General features: G+C 33.7%; 2 protein-coding genes across 2 annotated transcripts; one reads left to right on the forward strand and one right to left on the reverse strand.

The window, feature by feature from the left end:
• Positions 1-79: 79 nt before the first annotated feature.
• On the forward strand, positions 80-3,036 carry LOC11436718 (uncharacterized). The gene is made up of 5 exons (XM_003624140.4): positions 80-274; positions 394-629; positions 723-803; positions 1,368-1,721; positions 2,755-3,036. The coding sequence occupies exons 1-5, from the start codon at positions 121-123 to the stop codon at positions 2,854-2,856; spliced, it is 927 nt and encodes a 308-aa protein (XP_003624188.1). The 5' UTR covers positions 80-120; the 3' UTR covers positions 2,857-3,036.
• A 539-nt stretch (positions 3,037-3,575) lies between these two features.
• On the reverse strand, positions 3,576-8,026 carry LOC11439946 (aspartic proteinase 36). The gene is made up of 10 exons (XM_003624142.4): positions 7,439-8,026; positions 6,614-6,743; positions 6,274-6,521; positions 5,869-6,096; positions 5,609-5,771; positions 5,460-5,533; positions 5,203-5,290; positions 4,863-4,938; positions 4,513-4,584; positions 3,576-3,874 (listed from the first exon to the last, which is right to left on the reverse strand). Exons 1-10 carry the CDS (start codon positions 7,645-7,647, stop codon positions 3,732-3,734), a joined length of 1,431 nt encoding a protein of 476 aa, XP_003624190.2. The 5' UTR covers positions 7,648-8,026; the 3' UTR covers positions 3,576-3,731.
• Positions 8,027-12,245: the final 4,219 nt, after the last annotated feature.

Genomic DNA, 12,245 nt, shown 5'->3' on the forward strand with positions numbered 1-12,245 from the left:
CCACCTTATCGGAAGAAAAAAAATAAAAAATAAGAAAAAGAAGAGGCTGTTGTTTGTCTACGTATCTAGTTTGTAATTGTAATCCCAAACAACACACTATCCTCCACGGAATGGGGAGACATGAATCTGACACCCGCACTTTCTTGTCCTTGTTCTCTCGCCGCCACTTCTTCTCTTTCCTCCTCCGCCACACTCCACCGCAACATAGTAGTACGCACATGCACACCCTTCTCCTTTCGTCACCACCACCACCACCACTCTTCTTCATTGCGAGGTAACATATATAGTTTCATTCTCTCTCTCTTAAACATGCACACTGATACATAGAAAGTTTTTAGTATATTGTGCAGTTGAAGATTGATATATGTTAGGTGGTATGTGTTTTGCTTGCAGTTGCCAATGATGCTGATAGGACTGAACTATCATCTGATACCACAACTGAAAATTCATATTCAGATGCTGCTGATAAAATGGTTGATAGTATGGACTTTGGTGAGCTATGCAATGAGTTTGAGTGCAACAGTAGTCCCTCCGTAGAATCCACTGCAAGACAACTTGCTCGTGATATATTTGAGCTAAGGAGTGGGAATCGAGCACTTGGAACCTATGCTGTTTCTGTCACTTACAAGGTATTTATAATTTCTCTTTAGTGGTTTTCCTTTGGACTTTGAATCTTTTTATGTTATGCATGTTTATGATGTTTTTTTTTTTATTGTTTGCAGGATCCTATCAGGAGTTTTAGTGGTCGTGAAAAGTATAAGAGACCTCTATGGGCAATCACTGCACTTGAAAACCCATCTGTGGTGAGTTTAAATTATGATTAGTCTATGAAGCAATAGGGATTATGTGATTTCCTCTTATGATTAGTCTTTTGATCAATACTTGAGTAGATGATAGCAAAATGTTAAAACTTTAAGTGCTTAAGTTTTTCATTTTTAATTTGATGGGATAGAAATACATCGTCTCAGTGATTTTAAATAGCGGTGCTATAGCGCTATAGCATATGGAATTTGAACAATTTGCTAAATTGCTATTTGTGATTCGCGATTGACGGCATTAATATATGTGTACTTACTAGTGTCTATCTTTTGCCACCGATCAATTTCATGTCTTTGATTTCAAAACTCATTTCCTTCTCAGATATTCCATCGATTCCTTTAAAAACTTCCATTTGAGGTAACTGTTTGAGAAGTGTAGACGTTATTTAACATGTTTCAACAAAATTCACTATATTTGAGTGGATTTTAATTGAAATATTCCATGTTTTATTTTATCATTCTATTATATTTCACTTATTAATATTAAAAAATAAATTTGACGAAAAGGAAGGTAGGATTCTTATGAAATCTGTTTTGTTTGGTTAACAGACTGTGCAGGAAATGACAATGCTGTCAACAAGTGTTTTAAGTATCAAGTGGACAATTAGAGGGAAGCCTAAATCTATTCTAGCTGGTGTAGGAGGGGGTCTCATACTTAGAGTTACTTCCAAATTTACTCTTAACCAAATTAGTGGACAAGTCATTAAGCATGAAGAATTATGGGACTTATCATCTTCACCTGCTAGTGCTCAGGCATTTTTCTGGTCATCGCGTGTTCTGTTTGCTACGGTTGAATCTGTGAAAGATTTGGCTGATAGTGCCAAGAATTTGAGTGCTAGTTTTTCAACCAAGAAAGAAGAGAACTCTGATATTTATCCAGATCCTTCTGGTGATCCAACCAAGGTGAGTTCTCTTATCTAGAAGAATCTTAAACTTGTGGCTTCATCATCTTATCTTTTGTCTTCTTAAGGTATTTTGCTTACTTTTTGGATAAACAACCTAATTGAGCACTCATAGTAGAAGCGCTTATCTTTTTTTTTTTGAATGGTAAAAATATATAATATATACGATAAAGTATCAGAATACACCAAAAGTGCCGCCAAAACAGTAATCAAAAAACACCTGAGGGCCAACTCATGCCCCAACAAAGGACACAGAGCTACCCAGAAACACCAAAAAGAGAAAACACCCGGAAGGACAAAGCAATAACACTTGCAGGGAAGAAGATACAGAGAGACATCTCCAGGGGAGGACGGATGAAGGGAGGCAAAGAACCCACCCCCGCCCCCGCCCCGCAGACAGCCTCAGGCTCGACTCCACCACAAAATCTTAACGATTCCAGCACAGGACGGGTTCCACTGAAGATTATATCATTCCGGGAATTCCAATTGGTCCAAATAACAGCATGCCAAACTAAAAGCAACCCTAATCTAACTCTCTTCCCCGAACCTAAGCCTCGGAAACTCAGAAACTGTTGGGCTAGGCCTAGGGGAGACACATACACCCAACCCAACCACCCAGAGACCTGATACCACACAGTAAGAGTAGATGTGCGAGAGATAAACAGAAGCGCATATCACATAAGTGTTTATGTATAAACTATTTCTATAACAAAATATAAAATAAAGTCAAATTGTTTTCGTATAACCTATAGGTTGTTTTCATAAACTGTCCCGGATAGCTTATTGAAAATAAGCTGAAAACAACTTACGGGCATGCCATAAGCTGTTTTCATAAGCTCTCTCAAGTAGTCTCGCAAGGGCTTATGCTAGTAGATAAACTCAAATAGATCCAATCTTCTAGTTTATTTCTTTACATTTTTTTACCATTATTACATGATGGTATGAATGCTTTGTAATAACGATAATCATAGAAAATTGTCCATGATTGTATTATTCTTTTCATGAGTTAATTGTTGGTTTGTGATTTTATTCAGTTCTTCCAGAGGGACGACGGCTTTCAACAAGATGTACTCCAGATTGCACTGCTCCTGGCAGTTATATATTTTGTGGTACAAGCTCTGAGGATAACTTTGTAAAAAGCATGCCTGCCTTATTGTGATCTGCATTTTACATCTCTTTATTCATGAATATATCTATCTGCGTAATGTGTAATTATCAGCATATAATCATAAAGTTGTTTTTCAAAGTTATAATGAAATGTATTTTCTAACTGTGTATAAATTGAGAAGCTTTTATGACTGTGTTTAGGACTGAAAGCTGAAAATTGTTATTCTGCAATCATAATTCATAAACTTGGATGTATGTGAATAGCTTATATATTGTCATTGTGTGCAAACAGTTTTCAGCTTATTTTTACAAGCTCCACCAAATGGCGAAGTTCATAAGTTGTTTTAGAGTACGGGGGAGTTTGTTTTTTATTTTCTCTTAGATCGTAGAAATAGCTTATGTATATAAACTCTATATGCTAAGCCCTTACTGAATAAGTTGTTTATTCAAACGTCTGCAATCAATTGAAGGAATTATTTTCATTTAGTAGCATGTTGTTGCCTACCTAAAGTTTCCTGGCTTAAGCAGAAATCTTCAATTGAATGAATGACTTGTTCATTTTCAAGAATTATCCTGGTCTATCTTAACTATCCATTCTGCATAATATCCTTGGTAAGTTCTGTCTTGAATCTCCTGGTCTTGATCTTAATTATCCATTTATAATTGCTATAAATCTTAAAATCCATAGTTGTCCATTTGTACTTTTTTTTCTAATGACATTGCATTAAAAATGAAACCAAACAAAAAGTAGCTAAAAATAGCTTTGAAGTTTTGCTCACCCCTTTCTCAGTTATATTTCACTCTATATGAGAAATGGTTAAAAATATATGCACAAAGCACAACATTCAAAGAATTATGTTACAACAAAATGAAATAAATGCCACCTCTCATATAAATTATTCATTTAAGTGCTTAACATGGCAATAAGCAACAAAAAGAATGTCAATATTCTTCCAATTAACACTGTGGAAGCTGAAGAAAGATCATGTGCTCCCACTGTATATACAGATCCACTCTTTTCATCCTTCACTTTAATGCTGGAAGAGCCTAAAGAATCAAGAAGAAAATGCCACACATCAGTATAAGCACATTTAAGCCTAAAAGCCAATAATACAAGAGTCATAAGTGAAATAAATTGAAACAAATTAAGCCTAATTTTATAGTGAATCACCATTTTAGCCCTAAAAATTGTAGCGAATTTTATCACTAAAATAACAAAATAATTGAAGACATTATAAATCTTATGTCGCATAAGTCCTAATTTAGTTTTAGAATTGTTGTGAAGAGGCTAATGTGATCGAAGATTTTCAATTTCGAGAATCATTTTGAAATTTAGTTGATTTCAGGGATCAAATTGTCCGGCCCTTGCAATTTAGGAACTAAATAGACATTTCACTTCTATTTTGGCCAAACTCTCTTAAGTTGGTTGCCCTTTCTTTCTCTAATTTATGAATCTCAAACATTTATGCAAATGAATTGTGGACTGTGGAGGGATAAATACATAAAAAAATAAAAAAAAATAAAAAAAATAAAAAAAACAGGAACAAAGATGGGCTAAAGAAAGATTAAACATCATTCCTAATGAGGAGTAACAACAGAAACAGCCATAGGTGATATGATTGGAAATTGAAACAACCTTGCATATGTAACATTTTAGTAAGTAAATAAATAAGCAGGGAACTCACAATTGAAATTCGTCCATCCAATGACCATATTTTCAAGATCATATACAACTAGTTTGTTTGACAGCACCAAATCTGCAATTGGAAATATATTGATGTTAATAAATGATATAGTCATTCCAAAATGATTAGATAGAATTATAAATTTAAAACTAGCACTAGTTAAGTCATGTGTTATATTTATTCAACATCTTATGTATAGGGTACAAACACAACTATGTGGAGGTTCTCAACTTAACATAAAATACATCAGAAACAGTTAAGAGGGTCAAAATGAACAAATCATGCCTTATACTAAATTTATCCTAGAGGTGAGAATAAATTATAGTTGCAATTGAAATTTCAAACTTTACCTCCGATAAGAATCAGGTCTCTTCCCTCCTTAGTCTGTGTACTACTTTTCTGCCAGCCGATACAATAAATATCTTCCTGGAGTACAATGAAGAGAAAAAGAATATCAAGAAGCATTATATAAAAAAAATCTCATTGTAAAACTATCCAGTGGAATAACCAACTATCCAGATAAATTCTCATGTTCGGTATATGAATTCATGCAGCGGTTTGAAATTATGAGTATAACTTGCATATAAAAATAAATTTAATTGCCGTTTGAATAATTATTAGCATCCACAAAGTTTCTCAAAATCAGAAGCTAGGTACAAATGCAAATTATGCGATCAAGTTCATACTCACTTTATACAGGAACAGGTAGTCATGCGGATGAACTGTCAGAGAAAGCCCCTCAAAGTGAAACTTAACAACTGGAAATCCTTCATCAAGCCTGCACATTACACAGTAGATGTAGTCAATTTAACAATAATGACATCGGAAAAGAAAAACGTTTGCGACAAATTAATATTGATACATGATACTTATTTCAAAACAAAATAGGACTGCAAAATGTATTTTCTACACGAAGTAAAATAAAGTTACAAAGTTAAGTATCGTACTTGTCAGAATAATGAAAACAAGTAAATTGGTCCTCAACAATCATTAATTTCAATCCAGGTTGCCGACCCAAAACCTATCACAATGAACAATCATTCATGAACATTCAGGTGGAAAAAATTGATTCACTTAACTCTGAAGTGACACTTACCTTTGGTAGTAACTGATTGTAAATCGAAAGCGGAAGATAAGCCAAGGTTGTACCACTATCTATTATTGTTCCTCTTCCACTTCCAGAATCAAATAAATCTAAAGGGAGCAGAATAGGTTCCCCGTCAACGTCCATGTCCTTCAAAATCACATTGTAGTGTGCCCTGAAACAAATTACTATCATCAAACAACGGAACAGATTGAATACCCTGGCTACAGATAACATGGCATGGGACTAAAAAGCTAAGATTCTGCACATACATTCTTGGTACCAATGGAGTAGTATTAAATTTTGGCTCCATGACTTGCCCTATGGAAAATATTCCTCCTCCATGGTGACTATCAAGGCAGTGTGAAAATATTCTTTTCACCTTTCCAGAAGCAGCAAGCTGTGAAAGCACAGAAGAATTTGCTTGTCCAAAACCAATTATTCCATCAAGGGCTTCGTCAGAATTCGAACTCAATGACCCAGATTGTTTAGCACCGCACCTGTCATCAAGTGAATGTTCAGAAAGACATATAAAACTAAGGGGGTATGAAGAAAAAGAAACGATAAAACTAAGGTTAGGAAACGAAGATGGTTTCAAATGTTCAATATTCACTGAGTAATCTATCTAGTATCTACGTGCATCTGTGTGTGATGTAAGCAATAGAAATCACACTCACCCAAAAATCACACTGCTATTGTCTGGTTTGGTATGGAGATTACCACTAACTTCGTCGAACGTAAGAGAATCATTCACAAAGGATCCGGAGGTTGTACTTCCATCTCCATAAGTTATGCTATATGGACAGGACATGTCTTGCTTGCATCCAGAAATTGGACCAGAATATGTGTCGGTGCAGAAACCGTCACCACAAGGAACCGCATTTGAAGTTTTCGAGCCGTTAGGGTCATAGAGGGTTAAATCCATCTGCAACATGATAATTAAAGCAGCAACTCTCAATATTCTTATATTTCAACCAGAAAGCATGAATATTAAAAAAGTTTAGTTTAGATACATACACCAAGACCACTCTTCTTGGGACATGCTGTGCAGCCTGCACAATTCACCCAAAGAATGTCACTTCCTGTGTCAACTTGTACATAGAACTCCTTAGCAGGAGAGCCAAGCCCTACTTTGGTATAATACAACCTACTCGAATGAAACCAACAACATTGATTAAGCATCCACATGAAAATGCTGATAAATGATAAATTTATCTTTGTTATCATACTAGATAATTTGCAGCAGAAACAGACATAAAAGAATTTAACCAAACGAATCGTCAATTTCATTTTATTTTTTTGGGCAGGAAACCACCCTAATTAGAGTCTTTTGCACCCCGGTGGCTCCACAGTGTATCCCCCACAAGCTTTGATACTTTAGACCGGTTATAGGACTAATCTCTCTTTGGTGCTTAGGCCATAACTTAAAGTTTGCGAGGATCAAACTTTGGTCGTCCCTCAAAAAGCTCGCTGCAGGTTAACCAACTGAGCCACACCCATTGGATAATGAATCACCAATTTAATCCTTTAAATTATAGGGACCGGACAATCTGGTCCCTAAAACTAATAAAATTCCAATACGATCCTCAAAATTTAAAATTATTGAATACATTAGTCCCTCCGGTCCCTCCGCCTCACAAAAAATTACAAGAATTATATTCACTAATTCAAAAAACTAATGTGGTTGAAAGTTTGAAATTTTTGTAATCATTTTAAAATTTCATTAATACCAATAATGAGATTATTATCCAAGTCATACAAATTCATCAGGATTAAAACAATGATTAACTCAAATTGGAATTGAAAACTAGTAAACAATAAAATAAAGAAAAAGGAACAAACCCAGTTGAAGAAGGAAGACCATTGCCACCAAGAGGAACATCAATAGCAGCAAGAAATCTACCACGTCTCCTATCATCATGAGCTTTGATAGCATCTAAACTCCGATGAGGTCCATTGAATTTACGTTGAACAGGGAAAACCAAATTAGCATTGGAAGCATCAACAAACAACAAGAAAACAATAAGAATCAACCCGCTAACACGATCCATTATTTTATAAACGTAGCTTCAATCAAAAGCTACAAAAAGAGAAAGAAAAGAAAGGAAAATTGAAGAGATGATGGATGAGAGTCTAGTTCATTGCCCGACCCAATTGATAGAGAAATAAAAGGGTCGGTGAAGAGAAGAATAGAGGGAAAGAAGAAGAAGAAGGAAAAAGGAAAGAAAAGAAAAGGAAGAAAGACAAAAGAAAGAATAGAGAGAGAGATTAACGAGGAAGAGAGAGAAGAGGGAATTTCGCGGTTTCAACGGCAAACTATAATGTGTTTTTTTATTATTATTAGAAAACACGCTGAAATTAGTTAACAACGTTTTATTGTTGTCTTGCCGTCCTTTACTTTGCTTCATTCACTTTGTTCCTTCCGTTTGTTTCATGTCATGTTCCATTTGCTTCCCCCCTTTCCTTCTTTTATTCAGACAACTTGGTTTCATGCAATTTAATATTGATAAATGACTCCTAAAAAAATATATAAATAAATGAGTTTAATTGTCTTGTAAAAAAATTTGTTTAATTGTTTTATTTTTATACTTTTGAAATAATTTTTTTACGCTATCATTGAATTTGGTTGCATTATTTCCTTCTGTCGTTTGTTGTTCAACAATTTCTTTTCTAACTCTAAGGTGGAGTTTGTTACTCGACAAGTCAACGCGGTTGCTCATACTCTTGCAAGAGAGGCCACGTCCTTAGCTAGTCCCGCAGTTTATTTTGATATACCCGATTGTATTGAAACTCTTATTATTAATGAAATGTTATAAGCATGTTTTCCCTATAAAAAAAAAATCAATTATGATTAAAATCAAACGTGATTAAATAATGATTCAATGATTATGATCGATTGTTGTTTCTTTTCATTAGCAGTGTGTATGAATAAAATTCTAACTCCTTTAAAAAAAATAGAATAAGTTCTAAATATTTAGAGAAATACCAACCTATATTTTGCACTTAAGAAGTTTAAAATAAAATTAAATAATGCAGTCAATGCCTCAAAATTAATTGCTCAATCAAACAAAAGACGCTTAAAATAAAAAAGATTGATGTTTTTTTTTATTTTTTTTTATCTAGAAATTTATCTATTTATCATTTAATTCACATTCATAATTCTAATTCTTTATTTGCTTCTTCATGTTTTTCTTAGAAGCCCCAAACGCCACGCCACGCCACGCCACGCCATTGACTCCATCCAGTCATCTATGCACCCAATTATTGGCAAACCCCTTGCATTTTTTTATTACCCTTTTCCTTGTTCCCATTCTTATATGTTTTCCTTTATTATTGGTGATTTGCATTCCTTTTCAAAAGTTTTTAAAGGGAACTTAAATTAAGACTCATAATGGAGTGATGCACCACAACTTTTAAACCGTGATGAACCCACTTATTTTATATGACTCGATGACCGGGAACTTATGGCTAATCATATTCATTTTTATCCTCTCATATTTTCTCAAATTTCAAATCTCAACCCTTAACATCTTTCTTCAAATTTTTAAATTCCAAAACCTTCATCTTTATATATTTCAATGGTTTAAATGTTTCACATTATTTCGGGGATATTAATCCCTCAATGACCCAAAAGTCTTAAATATATTAAGGTCGAAGTCGTCCTTTAATGCATGAAGGTCAAAGAAATCCTTTAATAGGCCAAACTGTATTTTGGGTCCATTTTCCATTTCATTTTTCTCTTGTTCTTTGGTCCTTCAATATGTAAAATGGTAAAGAGTTGAAGTCTTATTTCAATATTGCGTAAAAACGCAGAATTTGAATTAATCCTCAATTTTTTAAATTTTTTTTAACCTTTTATAAAAAAAATAAAAGGCTTAATTGCACTTTTGGCACCCTATGTTTTAAAAAGTTGCGATTTTGCCCCCTCTAACTAATTAAAATACAAAACAGCCCCCTATGTATTGGATCTTTGGCAGTTTTGGCCCCCTAAACCAATTTTGACTCGATCAACGCTGACGTGACACTTCAAAGCCGCCACGTGTGCATTGTTTTAATTAAAAATAAATAAAAAATCCACATATAAATTAAAGAATTAAATAAATGAAAAAAACAACAACAAATAATTAAAAAAAAAAAAGAAAAAGAAAAGAAGGAAATCTTGTTCTAAAATCTGATTCTCCCTCTTCTTCCTCTCATCTCTCTCTAAAACACTGATTCTCTCTCTCAAAAACCCTTTGTTCCAAAATTTTGAAGCTTTATCACCACCATGGATTTGCTCCGATTGAATCTCTCTCGTATTCGAATTGTAACCAGAAACACAAGGAAGTAAAGTGGCATTCTAATTTTTCAAACAATAGTAAACTAGTTGTAGCATTCAGGAACAGAGTTGATGAGGAAATATAAATAGAAACTATCATTATACTTTTAATAATGTAAACAGTATGTGATTGTTCTGATTTTTTTGGGAGATCATCAAATTGATAATACATGGAGTTCTTATTCATGCATTCGAGGTAACATGTAGGAGTTATTGTGTCTCGGATGAGGAGTTTTAAAACACTTTTTAACTGATTTAAGAATTGATTCAAGAATAGATATTCATACTATTAAAGATTATTCAGATATTCTTGCATTATTCATGCTAACACTGATAATATTGCATTTATAACTACAAATTAACAAATAATTGAGCAGTTTATAATAAATATACAGATAAGAAACGGCAGAATAATGGAGGAAAAAAAGAATTTATATCATAAATATATCAGGCTATTGGATTGTTAGGGAACAATAGAGGTGTAATTCTTATTCAAGTTATGTATAAGCAACATGCAACTAATATAGATGCCTTGTTTTGTGCCCTTTATATATGTCAAAGTGCATGTGAGATGCTCATTTTTCTTTTGATAAAAACGAAACTTTCGTTTCGTTCAATAGAACATTATTTCATTATCGTGCTTGCATTGAGCTACTCATCCTTTTTCCACTTTTTTCATGTTTTTGTCAATGAAGCATGTTCTTGAATCAGTGTTTTAGAGAGAGATGAGAGGAAGAAGAGTTAAAATCAGATTTTGGAACACAGTTTCCTTCCTTTTTTTTCTTTCTTTTTTATTTTTTTTAATTATTTGTTGTTTTTTTTTTTCATTTATTTAATTTGGCTTTTTTTTATTTAATTTTAATTAAAACAATGCAAATGTGGCGGCTTTGAAGTGTCACGTCAGCGTTGACCAAGTCAAAATTGATTTAGGGGGCTAAAACTGCCAAAGATCTAATACATAGGGGGCTGTTTTGTATTTTAATTAGTTAGGAGTACAAAATCGCAACTTCTTGAAACATAGGGGAGCAAAAAATGCAATTAAGCCAAAATAAAATTCATGTTAATCCATGAACTAAAATTTATGATTGAATCATGAATTTAGTCCCTCACGCTTTAATTTAAGAGATGGTTGAATAATCTCTTAAATGAGAAAAAACACACTTTAGTCCCTCACAAATCACAAAAAACACGTCTGTTACAAATGAAGAAGCTAACTACACAAGTCTATTACATTTACTTCTAAATTCATATTATGATACATTACTTCAACCATACAACAAAAGCCAAAATCACAACACAAACAGCCCATATTATTTCCGATTTGTTTCTTCCAACTACATTTGCATTTCATTCAACTGATATTTCACTATATCCATCTTACATTTACTAATTTTAGCTTCCACATCGCTCTTCATTTGAGTCTCCATCACGTCCATTCCCTCTTTAACCGAATTTCCGTCACTTTCATATTCCTCTTCAACACATTAACTTTGGTTTCGAGCAACTAAGATTTTGTAACCACTAACTTAATAAATTCATCACCCTAAAAGAAATAAGAACTATTATTATAGAGGGGATATATGAAACGGTTTCGTGACTAGGGTGTGGAGTAGTAAAGGAATGAAGATACGGAGGGGTCAACGGTTCCATCTGCGTGCTCAACATAGAAACTGTTGTTATTTTGTAAAGTTGCAGAGGAAAAGATTAAAGGTAGTTGCTAGAACAAGTGGAAGAAGAGTATGTTTTTCATTCAATTCAAACGTACAAATAGAAAAGTACAGAATAGAAAATAACTGCCCATTGATATCATGTTCCTATAAGTTAGGCCACGACAGAATACTAAAAAAAAATGCTTGCTGAAAACTAGGAGGAAAAGAAACTGAACTAGAAACTAGGAAACATATTTAAAAGATTCAAAACAGAAGTAAAATAAACTCTGCAGACGTGGCAGCAGTTCTAAACACAATAGCTAACACTCCTCCTTGCTTTAGATACTGCAGACACCAGGTTTAGTTCTCAGGTCTTCAAACTTGCTAGCTGGCAAAGGTTTAGTAAAAATGTCTGCTATCTGCTATTCAATTTTACAGTAAACAACAGCTACAACATTATCCTTCTGCACCTCCCTCACAAAAAACAGCTTGATGTTGAAATGTTTAGTTTTTCCATGAAAAACTGGATTATGGGAAATAGCTATTGCAGCTTGATTATCAACAAATATTAATGTCTTCTTTCTGCTCAAGATGAAGATCACTCAAAATCTTCCTCAACCATAGAGCTTGATTTACAGCAGAAGTAGTAGCAACAAATTCCGCTTCAGCAGTTGATTGAGCC

This window comes from Medicago truncatula, chromosome 7 (genome assembly GCF_003473485.1).
Source record: "Medicago truncatula cultivar Jemalong A17 chromosome 7, MtrunA17r5.0-ANR, whole genome shotgun sequence".
NCBI classification, from domain to species: domain Eukaryota; kingdom Viridiplantae; phylum Streptophyta; class Magnoliopsida; order Fabales; family Fabaceae; genus Medicago; species Medicago truncatula.

Coding starts and splice junctions, on each gene's coding strand:
- LOC11436718 (XM_003624140.4), top strand. CDS start 121: ATGAATCTGACACCCGCACTTTCTTGTCCTTGTTCTCTCGCCGCCACT. Junction 630..722: donor CTGTTTCTGTCACTTACAAG/GTATTTATAATT, acceptor TATTGTTTGCAG/GATCCTATCAGGAGTTTTAG. Junction 804..1,367: donor CACTTGAAAACCCATCTGTG/GTGAGTTTAAAT, acceptor TTTGGTTAACAG/ACTGTGCAGGAAATGACAAT.
- LOC11439946 (XM_003624142.4), bottom strand. CDS start 7,647: ATGGATCGTGTTAGCGGGTTGATTCTTATTGTTTTCTTGTTGTTTGTT. Junction 6,097..6,273: donor AATAGCAGTGTGATTTTTGG/GTGAGTGTGATT, acceptor ACTTGATGACAG/GTGCGGTGCTAAACAATCTG. Junction 5,772..5,868: donor ACTCCATTGGTACCAAGAAT/GTATGTGCAGAA, acceptor AATTTGTTTCAG/GGCACACTACAATGTGATTT.